We start from the raw sequence: 15,208 nt of genomic DNA, 5'->3' as shown, positions 1-15,208 counted from the left end.
CACGAACAGCGGGTAATACGCCTTGTCCTCAGCATGAAGTCCTTACTTTATTAAAAATTGAAACAAGGCTGGCGTGGTGGCTCATGCCTGTAATCCCAGTATTTTGGGAGGCCGAGGTGGGAAGATCACTTGAAGTCAGGAGTTCGAGACCAGCCTGGGCAACATGGTGAAACCCTATCTCTACTAAAAATACAAAAATTAGCCAGATGTGGTAGTATGCACCTGTAATCCCAGCTACTTGGGAGGCTGAGGCACGAGAATCGCTTGAACCCAGGAAGCGGAAGTTGCAGTGAGCAGAGATTGCACCACTGCACTCCAGCCTGGCCAACAGAGCAAGACTGTGTCTCAAAAAAAAAATCAAAATAATAATATTAGAACCCACTCTAGCAAAAAGTCATCACTCAAAGAGCTGTTACCTTGCTGGGCAGACCCCTGGGCAGGGCCCGGCACCGCCACCCTCCAGGAGCCCGCCCAAAAGGCCATTCCTGCCAACACCCACTGCAGACGAGGCAGGTGCCTTCGCCGTCAGTTCTGCGCGGGTTTCCTTACTGGCCTTTTCCATGCAGTTTCCAAAGATGATGATTTCCCACCCCTTTGCTGTGACTTGCCAGAGCATCAGCCACGGTTCCGAGTCACTTTTTGGAAACGTTCTGATGGGGAATTGCATGAATATTCTCTGATATGTGTCACTGACCCCAACATAAGACCTCACCTGTGTGTTTAAGCTTAAACCCAGGGCGAGGAGGGATGTGCCGTCCTGTGCAAACCACACCTGCAGGTGGGCAGGCTTTCGAGGCTGCGGGGGCCAAGTGGTGAGGGTGGTGGCATGAATGTAGCATCAAGGCGTTGTTGCTTTGTTGTTGTTATGAAAAGTAGGTTGCTCATTGAGAAAGCCGTTATGGAGCCATCAAGGCACTCAGCCGATCGTGGCCTGTGGCCTGGTGACAGTAGACCCTGTGCGGGTGCTAAGAACATGCAAACCCTCCCAGCTGTTAGGTGCGGGTGGCACTGACTGCATTCCACAGAGGTGCTCAGGGAAGTGTCAGGCCTTGCCCCAAACTCACCTCCAAGCCAAGCTGGGCATCCAGCCCAGGTGCTGGGCTCTGAAGCTTGCCGCCATCTCCCGCTGCGCTGCTGCCCCGGTGCCTACCACGATGGACAGGCCACTGCCAGCTACACCTCAGTGCCTTCCGCCCTTCCTCTCTGGAAGATGACTGCAATAGGTGGTCTCAGCTTCGTGCCCCTCGGTGGCCCTGGGTTTCTTCCTTACCTTCCAGCACCTGGGTGTCCCTGCCTGCGGGTCGTCTCCCTGCGAGCCTCTCAGCCAAGCGCCACCACCCCGCATGCCCTCTGGCACTCCCTGTGGGGCAGACACCTCGTCCACATCTCTCCAGCCACCCACCGTCATTGGGAGCTCTGCTCTCCACAGGAGTGACAAGCCTCAAACCTGATGGCCTCGGCCCTCATTCAAAGTTCTGGCAGTGCTGCCATTGAATTTAGAGCAAGGTCACCTACCAGGGCAGCCGGCCAGGGGCTCTCGCCTTCCATGACGCAGGCCTTGCAGCTGCTGCACACGATGCAGCGGTGTCTTCCTGCAGGGGTGAACCCAGGTGTGAGGACCCCTCCATGGGAAAGCCTCTCGCAGTTTTCCGGGTTAACAGTCACAGGGCTGCCGTCACTTCCTGGTGGGGAGGAGCCAGGAGGAGGGGGCTCAGGTTTAGGGGCTGTGCCTGGGACCAGGTGGATAGAAGTATTAGAGGTGGATAGAGGTATTAGGTAGAGCCCCTCTGTGGTTTGGGGAATTCATCCTTGGCTCTTGGAATTCTGGCAATAGGACTTGAAGCTGGGTGACCTTAGGTGAGTCACTCGATTTCTTGGTACCCCAGTTTTGTCACTGCAGGAAAAGGAACGCGGCCTTTGGGATTTTTGCCAGCGTTGGCCATCCCAGGGCTGCAGAGGAGAAGGCAATTGTAAATGTGGGAAGCAGTTGGCCGTTAACACAAGCAGCAGGCCTGTTGGAGGCAGGGTCTGCAGTTTCAGGGTCTCTGTCCCATGCTGCTCTGCAAACAGCATGAGCAAGAAATGGTCTCTCTTTAGGTGTCCTGCCTAAGCAAAGCAGAGCCAAGTAAAGCTCAAGGCAAAACACAGAGGATGGAGTCTGTGACACAGGCTCTGAGCGAGGCTTGCTAGCTCCATGATGTTGGGCCAGATGGCTTGGGCACCCAGAGGTGCAGCCTGTCATCTGTAACATGAAGCAGAGCTTGGCCTTCCCTGGGCTGGCTGTAAGTTAACAAAGATGAGCATACACACAGAACACCCAGTGCCGGGCTTGGCACACAGCAAGTGCTCCTTACATTTTGTTTTCTTCCCTTTTCTGTTTTATGGGCAGAGTTGGCTACAGTTTTGTTAAGGTTGGAGGAGGGTGATAGAGTGTGATGATTACTCAACCAGAAATTGTTTGAAAGATACCCCCAGATTAGATATCACACAGTTGTAGTTCCAGTGGCCGCAGCATCCAGCGTGTGCTCTGACCCAGGGAGCTGCCTGCTGGCTGTTTCTCTTTTCTGTGTTCAACAGGAAGAGAACCTGGTACTGTTGTCAAACTCAACTGAGAGGTGAAAGTTATTAGTTCCTTTTGGATTATCAAGCAGTGAACTTAAGCTGGCCTTTTTCATGAAACTTAGGAAATATTCTGACCTTTTGTTGAAGAGAGCACTAGTTTGCTTCAGTCTGCCTTTGAGGCGGGGAAATAAGAGGAGCTTTTTGCTGGGTGGAAAATTAGAAGCTCTCGCTGCACGGGTAGGTTACTCACAAGGGAAGAAAGAGACATGGTTAGTAAGCTTCTGAAAAAATGTTCAACCTCGGGGGTAATTCAGACCTGCACATTAAAACATCAGTGAAGTGGCATTTTGCCTATTACTAGCAAAGATTAAAAACTGATCATCGCCAATATTGGCAGTGGTGCAGAGAGGGAGGCAGGCCTGTCCATGCTGCTCGGAGATGAGCTTCTGGAAGACTCGGCCTCTGAGCCTGAAACACCTCACACCCTCCAATGAGTGGCTCCACGTCTGGGAACAGTTCCTGAGAGTCAGTTGTAAGTGCAGGCAGAAACACTCAGCACAAAGATGTTTGTCAGGTCTTTTTCTACAATAGTCATTTTTTTAAAACATGGAAAAGAGCTGAGAGTCCAAAAAATAGGAGAACCATTCTGTAGGCTATGATACAACCCTAAGATAGAATATTTCGCAGACTAATTTTTAACGATGGGAAAATATTCATAGCATATTAAGAGAATAAAACAAGACTTCAAACTATGTGTGTGGGTGTATTTCTTTGTGTATATGATACATCATGATTTATACATATATATGTAGTGATTTTAAACTATGTTAAATACAAATACTTAGGGAAAAGACTGTAAAGATATTAACATTAGAGTATAATATTTGAATGCTTTTATTTTCTTTTTTATGCTTTTTTCTATCTTCCAACTGTTTAACAATAAGCTATCTACTTAGATAACCAGAAAATAATAGTAAAAGTGATTTTTTTAAAAAGCGTGTTTTGCCACAAAAGCACTGTCCTCTGCTTGCGGAGAGCGTCTCTAGCTCTTGTGTGGCTCAGCCCCGCATGTCATGCCTCAGGCCGAATACTAGAGATTTATTGGCACTGCAGTAGTTCTTTCCCAAGCTGTCGTGGAGACTGAGACTTCTTTGGGTCTTATCTTGTCTTTATATCCCCTTAACAGCAGGTCCTCTTATTTCTTGCTTGTTCAAGGGAATAGCCACAGGGGCCAATTAGAGCATGGTTTTGCTGAATGTTTTGGCCACAGCACAATCTATGCAATAATAAAAAAAAAAGGCCTACTTTTTTTTTTCTTTTAAGACAGAGTCTCACTCTGCCATTTAGGCTGGAGTGCAGTGGCACAATCTCGGCTCACTGCAACTTCCGCCTCCTTGGTTCAGGCAATTCTCCTGACTCAGCCTCCTGAGTAGCTGGGACTACAGGTGTGTATCACCATACCTGGCTTATTTTTGTATTTTTAGTAGAGATAGGGTTTCACCATGTTGGCCAGGCTGGTCTCAAACTCCTGACCTCTAGTGATTCTGCCTGCCTCGGCCTCCCAAAGTGCTGGGATTACAGGTGTTGCACCCGGCCCAAAACGCCTACTTTTATCCATTGACTGATAAACCCTCTGTTGTTGTATTAGTTTGTTTTCATGCTGCTGATGAAGACATACCCGAGACTGGGCAATTTACAAAAGAGGTTTAATTGGACTTACAGTTCCACGTTGCTGGAGAAGCCTCACAATCATGATGAAGGCAAGGAGGAGCAAGTCACGTCTTACATGGATGACAGCAGGAAACTCCCCCTTATGAAACCATCGATCTTGTGTGACTTATTCACTACCCCGAGAACAGTATGGGGGAAGCCACCCCCATGATTCAATTATCTCCCACCACGTCCCTCCCACAACACATGGGAATTATGAGAGTACAACTCAAGATGAGATTTGGGTGGGGATACAGCCAAACTCTATCATTCTGCCCCTGGCCCCTCCCAAGTCTCATATCTTCACATTTCAAAACCAATCATGCCTTCCCAACAGTCTCCCAAAGTCTTAACTGATTTCAACATTAACTCAAAAGTCCACAGTCCAAAGTCTCATCTGAGACAAGGCAAGTCCCTTCCACCTATGAACCTGTAAAATCAAAAACAAGCTAGTTATTTCCTAGATACAATAGGGGTACAGACATTGGGTAAATGCAACCGTTCCAAATGAGAGCTGAGGGGGGCTGTGGGAGGGGCACGCCCACCTGGCCTGAGAAGGAAATGGTAGGGGGAGGAGGCAGACAGCACTCAGAGGATAAACAGGCAGTTCCCAGTGGGCTGATGGGTCCCCAGGGTTAAATAATTGTCAGCGTTCTCCATGACTGCACAGGAGTTTAAGTCGCCATCCAGCTCACTATCTATGGCACACTGGTTCTTTCCTGCCTTGCTGTGTTATGGAATTGAAATTTTTATCTGGGGTAACACAGGTCTTCCCAGAGGTTTGAAGCAATGACTGTGTCTTCAGCTCCAAATTGTGTGTTGAACCAGCTCTGAAGTCAGGGCCACCTTGGGAGTCTATTATTTCATTTTCTTGGAATGAATCCGTTATGAATTACTAACGATAATGATTCATTATAGTGTCTCACGCTGGCATGTGCTGATTCTCCAACAGCCGACAGAAATTGCCCTACTGATGAATTCTCTGCTGTGTTTTCCCCTTTCTCGTAGAATGGCTATTCAAGTGGACAAGTTCAACTTTGAGAGTTTCCCGGAGTCCCCTGGGGAGAAGGGGCAATTTGCAAACCCCAAGCAGCTGGAGGAAGAGCGGCGGGAAGCCCGAGGCCTGGAGATCCACAGCAAGCTGGGCATCTGCTGGAGAATCATATCCTTTTCCGGGGGCCACCTGGGCCTGGGGGCATCTTTGCCCAGGGTTCCAACCTCTAAGAAAGACCCGTGAGGGTCTTAGCTGTTGAATTTTCACCACAGGTAGCTCAGAAATGCTGTGGCAAGGAGATGTGGACCAAAGGCTTGGCATTTCCTTAACCTCTTAACACTTCAAAGGCCCCACTCGGAGCAGTATTGACTGGGGGCGAGGAAAGGTCTTCTCGGAGCCGGTGGTGCTCTCGTCTTTGGATCACATGCTTCTTGCCAGTGTTGATATTCATGTTAGTGACAGGTTCTAATGGCCACCTATCAGTGCCGGGCTCGGGGGGTTCACAGACTGACAGCTGAAAACACAAGTGCAATTGTCTGAGAAACTGAAATCGGATTGTACAGCTTACCGAGGCATGAAGATGCCATTTTGAAAAGTTGGAGAGAGTTTCAGAAGGATTGTGCTGTAACACAGTGTTTCACACAGTCACTGAGCCTGGTCTGAACTTTGGATCAATGGCTGACTCCTCGCAGACAATCCACTGACTGACCGAGCACTCTGGAGAAGCCCAGGTTCCCTCATTTGTTTGTTCAGCAATCTTTGGAGAGCACCTACTTTTGAGTCAGGCATTTTGCAAGGCATTTAAGAGGCTGAGATGCAAAGACAAGGTCTCCATGCAGTTGTTTGTCTAGTAGGAAGTGGATGTGTCCTCTGGGAATTGAACACTGTTGGGGAGCGAAGGCAGAGCACCCTGCCGAGTGCTGCAGGTTCAGAGGCCACTGGGTGGGGGCATTCAAGGAAGGCTTCATAGAGGAGGTGACATTTGAGTGGCTGCTAGAAGTGGATAGAAGTTTATTAAAGGGACAAAGGTAGGAAACAGCCCCAAAATACTGAGGCATGAGAGCCCATCTCCGGGGAAGGGGCAGCTCTGATGGGAATGTCTGTTAATGATCTCAGTCATGCACACATTCTGCAGATATGGGGATACACACGTTGCTCCGTCGTGTGGTCTGGGATCCTTCCAGACGGCCTCCTGGATTCCGAAAGTGTCCTCGCTCTACACAGCATAGTTTCCAGAACCTGAGGCCAATTCCTTTGTTCAAGCTAAAGGGACTTTGGGCCTCACAGACTCACTGTCTCCAAGGAGTTTGTGACAAAATAAGCACTTTACATGTAGATAGAAGGTTTTGTGAACCAGACATGAAAAATAGAGTGCTTGGGGACTCACGTAGTGAACAGGAACAGTCTGTTGTGGAGTTACAGGCGTTTATCTCTGATACAGAGAGAAGTAAAAAGGTGGGGATAATGGGAGTTGTCTTTCCCTTGTATTCCCCACAGAGCTCGGCACAAAGTCAGGGTTCAGCCAGTTCTTAATAAGCAAAATGCCATAGCAAGGAAGCGAGTCAGACTGGTTCCTACTGTGTCGGGCGCGCACCCATCACCCCATTTATCTCCTCCACATCTCCCTGACCAGCACTGTGGCTCCCATGAAGGAAATTGAGTCTCAGCCATGAGGGGTAGGGCCAGGGACCAACCCAGGTAAGTTTGCTGGCAAAGTGCTCACCCCCAAGTCTCAGACTTCAAAGGAGAAGGCTCCGCAGGCAACTCCCACGCTGTCAGGCTGGGGAAAGGAGGGACCCCTGGCACTCAACTCCCAGCGTCTATGCTGGATCTTGGGTCTTTCTGATAGGCCCATGTTTCTGATAATCTTTCTGTCTTTCTGTTGGGTCTTTCTGACAGGCTGAGGGTTGGAGAGGCTCTATGTGAGGCAGGAGGCATCTCTTACTCGGGGTCTCAGAGACTCAGCCTCTGGCCGGGCGCCCCATGCAGAGCAAGATGGTCCTGGATGGGTCTGATGCAGCCCCAGCTCAGCGCCAGCAGCACCAGTGGAGGAAGGGGCAGGTGCATGGTGGGCCTGGCAGCGGGTTATTCATTCTCCTGAACGATCTCTCTCTGGGCTCAGATAAAAGCCAGAGCCCTAGGATGGTTGGGATTTTGACCTCTGTGTCCCCACGCTTCACAGAGATTGAGCCCTCCCCTCCCCTCCCAGGGCCTCATTGTGCTGGGCACACAGGGGCACCCTGCTAGTGTCAGAGCTGCTGCCTCCCAGACACCACCCTGGGCTGGTGCTGCCCTGGGCCACGTCACCCTTGTCGGCAACCTGACTCCTGGGGCGGTTTCATTATCCTGTCTTCCCGTCTTGCAGATGAAAACTGTGACTCCACTTCACAAAGAGAAAGTGGCGTGGCCAGTTCCTGCACCCTGTAGCTTGTCTGCCAGCCTGCAGTCCCCGCCCAGCACATGCTGCCTTCTAATGGGATGATAGTGGCGCACAGAACTCTTGTGTTCTTTGAAAACCAGTATCAAAAAAGTACAGAAAATGTCTTTGCGTTTGACTTCTCTATTTTCTGTATATTTGCTTAATAATTCATGCAACACATATTTATTGATTGCCTACCATGTGCCAAGCACATCTGCCCCATACATTTACTGATCGGAAGTTTATGAGAGCTTGATTGTCCCTATAGGCAAATTTAGTGAAAGAGAGTTAACATTAAGGACATCATCCCTCCCTCCCTCCCTCCCTCCCTCCCTCCCTCCCTCCCTCCCTCCCTGCCTCTGTCCCTTCCTCCCCCTCTTTCTCTCTCTTCCTCTCCTCTCCCTTCCCCCCACTCTCATCTGTTAATGACATCTGGCGTCAGAGGAATAGCAGAATTTTGCTATTGTAAACCTGAATTCAAGCAGATGGAAAGACCAAAGATTGAATTGGCTAATAATTTCATTATGCATTTTAATAATATTTTCTAAACATTTAGACTTTGTACAAACATTTGAGCTTAATTTGATACCCGTCCATAGTTGTGGCAGTTGCCCACCTGTAGCGCATGGGTCTGGATAGATGCGTTTTAAAGGAAATTGGGGATCTTGCACTGGGTCGATGCACACCTGTCTATGAAGCAGCTACGATGACACGATGGGCAGCCCAGGGCTGCCGGGAGCTCTCACCCCACTCTTCACCTGTTAATGACAAATATGGTACAGATTTGCTTGTTCTTAGGAGGTGAGCCCTGGAGATACCCCCATCAAAGGGGAGGGGACAGATACAGAGATGGGCACTTGCAGTGCAGCGTTGTGGGGCTGATGGGAGCTTCCCTCAGGTCACGCCTGGCAGGAGTAGGTGGAGATCTCAGCCCATTCCTGTTCACGTAGAGAGACGAAGAGGGCCCAGGGTTCAGCATGTGCTGTGCTGTCCTCAGCAGGGGACCCAGAAGGCAGGGTATGAGCGTGGCCACATTGATGTCTTTGAAAGCCACCCTGGCCACAGTGTGACAAGTGGGTTGCAAAGATGCAAGCGCCCCTGGGGATGCTGGTGGGTTGAGGAGCCACTGCGTGAGCAGCTCTAAGTCAGGGACCATGAGGGCCTGCGCGAAGGGAGTACCCAGGAAAAAAGTGCCGAGGGACCACAAGGGCCTGAACAAAGGGAGCGGCACAGGAAGAAAGTGCAGAGGCGGCCACCCATCACCAAGAACCTGCAGGGTTCAGACTTGGGGGTGGCCTCTGAGTGCCTGTCCCTTCCTCTCTCCTTCCCAATCCTCTTTTCCCCCATCTCTCCCTCCTGCCCCTCCCCTATGCCCTTCCCTACTTAATTTCTGTCGAAACAGAGGGTTAAACTCAGTAGCCTCCTTGTTCTTGTCCCCTCCCTCAGACCCCACGTGTGATTGGGCACCCCCGGGCACTCCTCCTAGAGTGCTGGAGGGCTGTGGGTGGCCTCTGAGTAGCCCCCAGCCCTGCTGACCAGCCCCTTCTCCCATTCTGAGATGGGGCACGTTTATCACAAGGAGCCCAGGGCCAGAGAGATTACAATGAAGACACCTAGGATCATGTCCCAGGGCACTGGCCGGGCACAGGGCCTGTCCCTGCTGTGGACAGGGCGACCTGTTGTGGGGGAGGTGGCCCAGGGCGGTCAGCCATCCTGCTTCCAGAGTAGGGGTCACATTCTGGTGCTGGGCCTGACCGGATGAACTAATGGGTTAGGTACCCCTTTTTTCTTTTTCTTTTCTTTTGTTTGTTGTTTTTTGTTTTTTGAGGCAGTCTTGCTTTGTCACCAGGCTGGAGTACAGTGGCCACAATCTCGGCTCACTGCAATCTCTGCCTCCCGGGTTCCAGAGATTCCCCTGCCTCAGCCCCCCGAGTAGCTGGGACTACAGATGTACACCACCACGCCCGGCTAATTTTTTTGTATTTTAGTAGAGACAGAGTTTCACCATGTTGGCCATAATGGTCTGAATCTCCTGACCTCGTGATCCGCCCGCCTCGGCCTCCCAAAGTGTTGGTATTACAGGCATGAGCCACCGCGCCCAGCTGGGTACCCCTTTTTTCTTTAGGAAATCTTTTCTTAAACCCTATTTATCATTCTTATTATTATGACTATGAAAACCACTTCTTGTGTGGCTGCTATGTGTTAGCTACTGTACAGCAAGCTTTCCTCACTACCTGCCACCAAGCCTGGGGCCATGTTTCCCACGAGAGGCTGGGAAACCTGGTCAGACACAGGCAGTTTCCTGCCATTCTCCCACCAGTCCCTGCCCCGGGTGACCTTGGTCATGGCCACCTTCTCTCTCTGCTTCTCTGTTCTCATCATGAAGTGGGGACAGCAAGGGCTTCTGCTTCCCCGGAGCTGCACGGGGCGAGTCCCTGCTCCTGTGGCACACTCAGGGGAAGCACTCTCCCTGTGTCCCTTCCTGTCACGCACACGCCAGGTTGGAGGGCTTCTGCTGTCTTCGTGCATTTATCCTTATTCTATCCCAGGATCAAAGTTTTCACAAAGGACTCCTCATGCTCACAAATCTCTTAAGCCCTTTCTTCCGCATTTCCTAGGCTTTCTTGCCCACATCACCCTGCTGATTTTAAAGAGAATCCTTCCCCCCAGCCCCCCGACCCAGACCTCTCCTGCTTGATAAGAGCATGCTTGTTTGTAATGTCTGTGCCGTTTCCCTGGAGGGCGGGGGCATCTCTTCCTAGTACATGCAGCATCTGGCCCAGAGAGCTGGGCTTATTTGCTATACAGCAATGCTTTTTGGATAAAACCTACCTACCTTTGGTACCCTCTTCTTTTAAGCTTCTTCTTACCCTCCAGCTACCAATACTGGACAATTTTACTGAACTTGGGAAACCTTAGCATAGCCAACTCTCTGTGAACTCTGTTAATAGCAGATAATAGCCTTTACCACGTGATCTAGAAATCTTCTATATTTGCCTTTGGGATAGGACTAATGATGCCACATTGTTGAGGACTGGAGCCTGGGGTCAGAGGCTGGCCCTGCCACTCCCAGCATCCAGAAAGGGAGACTGTGTGACCTGAGGGCCATGTACTAATCTGTGCAGCCGGTGTGACAAAACCTGCTGCAGGCCGTTGCTGTCAGGATAAGTTCTAAGAATCATCGGCCTTTTTGATCACCTATGGGTGAGCAGAAGCATTTTCCTTACCTCAGACCTGCAAAGCAGGTAGTACCTACCCCTTTCAAAACATAAGTAAACTTTGGAAGTTCAATAACTCACCAGAGATTGTGCAACTAGAGGCATAGTCAGGATCCCAAAACTTGTTATTTTCCTGTTGACTGCTTCAACTGAGATCACATCTGCAAGGTGCAGACATAGCTCCTGGCCCTGGAAGGCGTCAGCAAAGGTGAATCCCCCTTGCCCGTTTCCTGCTGGAAGACCTCATGCCACACTGCTACCTGACCTCAGGGGAGGCCCTCCTTACTCATCCTTCAGAATGGACCTCACTGTCTGCTCCTCAGAGCCTTCTCTGCCATCAGCCTCCCTCCCATCTCGGCCTGGCTGCAACAGCCCCTTCCCTTGGGCTCTTGTGACACCCAGTACTTCATTCTTGTTAGTTACAGTCTTTAATTAGTACAGAAAATTAGTTTTTTTCTGCAGATTTTCTCCCTTGCCAGATTGTGCCGTCTTGAGGTCAGGTGGAATCCTGTTCATCCAACAGCCGTTTATTGAGGCTCTACCATGTGCCAGAGGTTGGACTGAACACCAGGGCACACCAGATGCTCAAAATCAGGTGTGGACCCTGCTGTGATAGTATGTGTTCTCTTTTGCTTGCCCAAGTGCTGAGTATAATCGCTAGCACATAGGTATGAAAACTGTTTGTTTTTTGTTTTGTTTTTTGAGACAGAGTTTCACTCTTGTCACCCAGGCTGGAGTGCAATGGTTGCAGAGAGGTTCACTGCAACCTCTGCCTCCTGGGTAGCTGGGACTACAGGCACCTGCCACCACCCCTGGCTAATTTTTGTATTTTTTAGTAGAGTTGGGGTTTCACCACTTTGGCCAGGCTGGTCTCGAACTCCTGACCTTGGGTAATCTGCCCACTTCGGCCTCCCAAAGTGCTGGGATTATAGGTGTGAGCCACCATGCCCAGCCTAAAATGGTTTGTTGAATGAATAGTTTCCATTTCAATGACACAGCAAACAGAATGGCTACCAGCTCAGCTGCGCAATGCCGAGTGCCGTGATGAGTGTGTGAAAGGAGCTGCAACTCACAGGATGAGTCTACGTCGCAGCCTGGCTCCTTTTCCAGAGCAGCCCTGCACAGACCGTCTGCTGTGGAAGCAGGGGAGGGACAGGCTTCGGGCAAGCCTAGGGTCAACTCACCCTTTCATTTTCCTTGTTTTTGTTGCAAATCACCCTTTGGAGAGCATTTCAGGGATTGGTGCAAGGCTTGCTGAGGTATCAGAATCCAGCTGTGTCAGCTGGAGTAGGAAGAACTGGGTGCGCAGTTTGGCTGATCCCCATGAAGGCGAATGACCTGGGCCGTCTGAGCAATCTCTTCCCACCAGGCTGATAAGCATCCGCCTCCTCCATTCTGTCTGGAAGAGCATTTTTAACCAATTTGGCTGCTTTGAGAGTGAGGCAGAGGCTGGAGAAGCCCAAGGCAAATGGCTTTAGATACCCAGAGTAGGGGATGGGAGTGGAATATCTGTGAAATGCAGAGGACAAATGAACAGACATGACTTGGAGAGTGGAGGGATGTGGACGGTGTAACCATGATCTCAGTACAGGGGGCCTTGTGTCCTCAAACAGCTGCCTTCCCGGGCACAGGGAGCCCAGGCACAGCTTGGGTCTCAGGTTGTGCACTGCTGAGGGGTGTTGGGTCTTGCAGACAACAGTCACCCTCTGCAAAGTGAAGAGGCTCCACAGTGGCGGCGGTGTTTGTCAGTTTTATTCGGGCTTCACCAGCAGGACAGTGTAAGGATTTTAGGCACAGTGGCCCTGTTTGGGTGATCTCACCTGGAATGCAGTCACACTGGGCTTTGTTCTCCATTTTCAAGACTGCCTTCTTTCCAGTAAGGAGGAGTTGCCTTCCGCTGACCTATCCTCCCTTTCAGGACAGAGGCGGGACTCAGGCACTTGACCTGGGCTGTGTGGGCCCACCCTTCGGCCTCTCAAAGTGGCTTCTGGCCTATTCTCAGACATGTTTCCTAATGGAGCTCTGTCTTATCTCCTGAAAAAAATTAAATATCTTTAAACAAGATTCTTTTAAAACATAGCACACTGTGTTTTTCTAATCGTTACGTTTGGAGAAATAGTTTTCTCTAAATGAATTTTACTATAAATGGCTCCTGCCATCAGTGCAGCTGATTCCTTGATCATTTTAAGTAAAATGCAGGGTTGCATTTTGTATCTGCCTTGAGGGAATTTGGCTTTTATAGCTGTTTGTAATAACGTGGTTCTGAGGCCTTTAATCTCCCATAGCAGGGAAGCCCTGTCAGCCACAGAGAGACGTCCTGCCTTGCCAGCCAACGAGGCCGTCACATCACCCTGGCTGTTGGGCCTTCGGTGGGCTGGAGGGTAAGGTGGGAGAGGCACAGATTTGATGGCTGCCTCCCCCAAATCCAAATCTGGTGGCCATGCCCACCTTGAAATGACTTTGAAAGTGGTCGGGGTTTGACACATAGGCAGCACAGACTTCAGATCTGGAACATGAGAGCGGGGAAGGGCCTTTCCCTGGCATCCACAGCACCATTTCCCATCTTCATGTGTGTGCATGCATGTGTGTGTGAACGTGCACACGGATCGACGTGTGTTGTGTTTGTGTGATCAGGTACATGCTGGACATATACACACTGTATTTTTAGCGTGATGATTATTGTGAGCATGCGTAGCTTATGTAATAGAATCATAAAGTCACAGAGCTTAAGTAACAGCTAAAACCCATATGGCACTTACTAGATGCCAGGCACCGTTCTGGGCAATTTATACAGATTTATTCCCTTCACTTTTACAACAACTCTCTGAAGTAGTTTTATCCATGTTGCACAGATGAGAAAACGGGGAGGCCCAGCGAGGTCACCTCGCTTGCTGTAGGTCACCCAGCTGGTCCGTGGCAGAGCCGGGGGCACGGGCAGCTGCTGCCCTCAGTGCTGTGTGCTCAGCTCCATCTAGGAAGAAGCACAAGCGCCTCTGGCTTCTGCCAGGGCCTCGCATTATCCCCACTTACCAGAGGAAGCCTGTGGAGATGGCAGCATTCCTAGGTCTCACCACTGATTGGTACCCATCACCCCATGCAGAGCTCTGTCCATTTCACCCGCTCTCCATTGTGGGACTCTGGAATATTCTCACCCAGGCAAGATTTGCAGCAGTGAGCCAGTTGCAGACCTCTCCCCTTGGCAGCACATCCCACTGTGTGACATCTTCTGTCCAGTTGGGTCTCTCACACCAGGGAACTCAGCTGAGATGCTGGGGCACTTACTGAAATGAGAGCGGCAAGAACATCAACATTCTGAAAGTTCATGATGCAAATTAGAAAACAAAGTCATGGCAAAGAGGCTCATTAATCATTTAAAGCAGTCTTTCCATTAGTGTAATTTCTATTTATGACAATTTGCTAATTTATTTGATCTGAAGTGGGGCTAAGCTGAGCCCCTGCACCTGTAGTCATTCACTCCAGAGCTTGCGCGTGGGATGCAAACAGCCTATTTTCCAGCAGGGAGAGATGACCCAACTGAAGGCACCCCCACCGCAGAGCACCCACTTCATGATGCTCAACCCAAATCCAGTGTGAAAACCTTCATGTCAAATTCTCCATGATGGAGTTCAAGCTTTTGCTCTGTAGACTTTGGATACTAACCAGATGTTCTGAGCATAGCACTTACTTTTATTTTATATTTATTTATTTATTTATTTATTTTTGAGGGATGAGGCTCACACACCTCAGGTCTACAGGTTCCAAAGAGAACCTCACAGATTCCCATCTGGCTTCACGTTTCCCAGGGGCAGAGTGAACCAAGCAATCATTTTTTCCTAAAATGCCAAACCGGGTCATGGTAGACTTCAGTCACATAAATATAGACAGGATCTCAAAGCTGCCCCATGGTTTCAAATGGTCTTTGACTGCGGTACATTACCAAATATTTTACTGCTAATGGCCTCACAGAAAATGACAGGGAAGGTATTTTATTAACCTTGTGCATTTGCTTTGCATCTGGCTGTGTTTTTCAAAGATTTGGAAGTGAACACTCATAGTTCCCAAGACATGGAGATTAACTGAGATGGCACGCATGGAAACATTTGTAAACAAAAAGGCTCTGTACAAATATTGATTAAATAATTAAATGTGATAAATAAGAAAGAATGACTCCTGATAATAAGTAGGATATAATCCTTGCCCAGGAGGCTGGGCTTCTTTAACATATGGAGGCCCCCAACTTGGTCTCTGAATCCCCAGCACCTAACACAGCAAGGACAGGATGTGTGCTCTGCAGGGTGCAGTGGT

General features: G+C 49.8%; 1 protein-coding gene across 12 annotated transcripts in view; it reads left to right on the top strand.

Moving 5' to 3' along the window:
* Window positions 1-15,208, top strand: part of TRAPPC9 (trafficking protein particle complex subunit 9) — a 733,986-nt gene that overhangs the window by 555,364 nt on the left and 163,414 nt on the right. For all 12 annotated transcript variants that reach the window (XM_001142596.8, XM_063816568.1, XM_063816569.1 and 9 more), the window contains one exon: window positions 5,281-5,434. In XM_001142596.8, coding sequence (XP_001142596.4) covers window positions 5,281-5,434 — 154 coding nt within the window. The remainder of the gene's footprint in view (window positions 1-5,280; window positions 5,435-15,208) is intronic.

Source organism: Pan troglodytes, chromosome 7 (assembly GCF_028858775.2).
Source record: "Pan troglodytes isolate AG18354 chromosome 7, NHGRI_mPanTro3-v2.0_pri, whole genome shotgun sequence".
In the NCBI taxonomy this organism is placed as follows: Eukaryota; Metazoa; Chordata; class Mammalia; order Primates; family Hominidae; genus Pan; species Pan troglodytes.
Note: the sequence above shows the minus strand (reverse complement) of the source record. Positions and strands in the feature narration are given on the sequence as shown.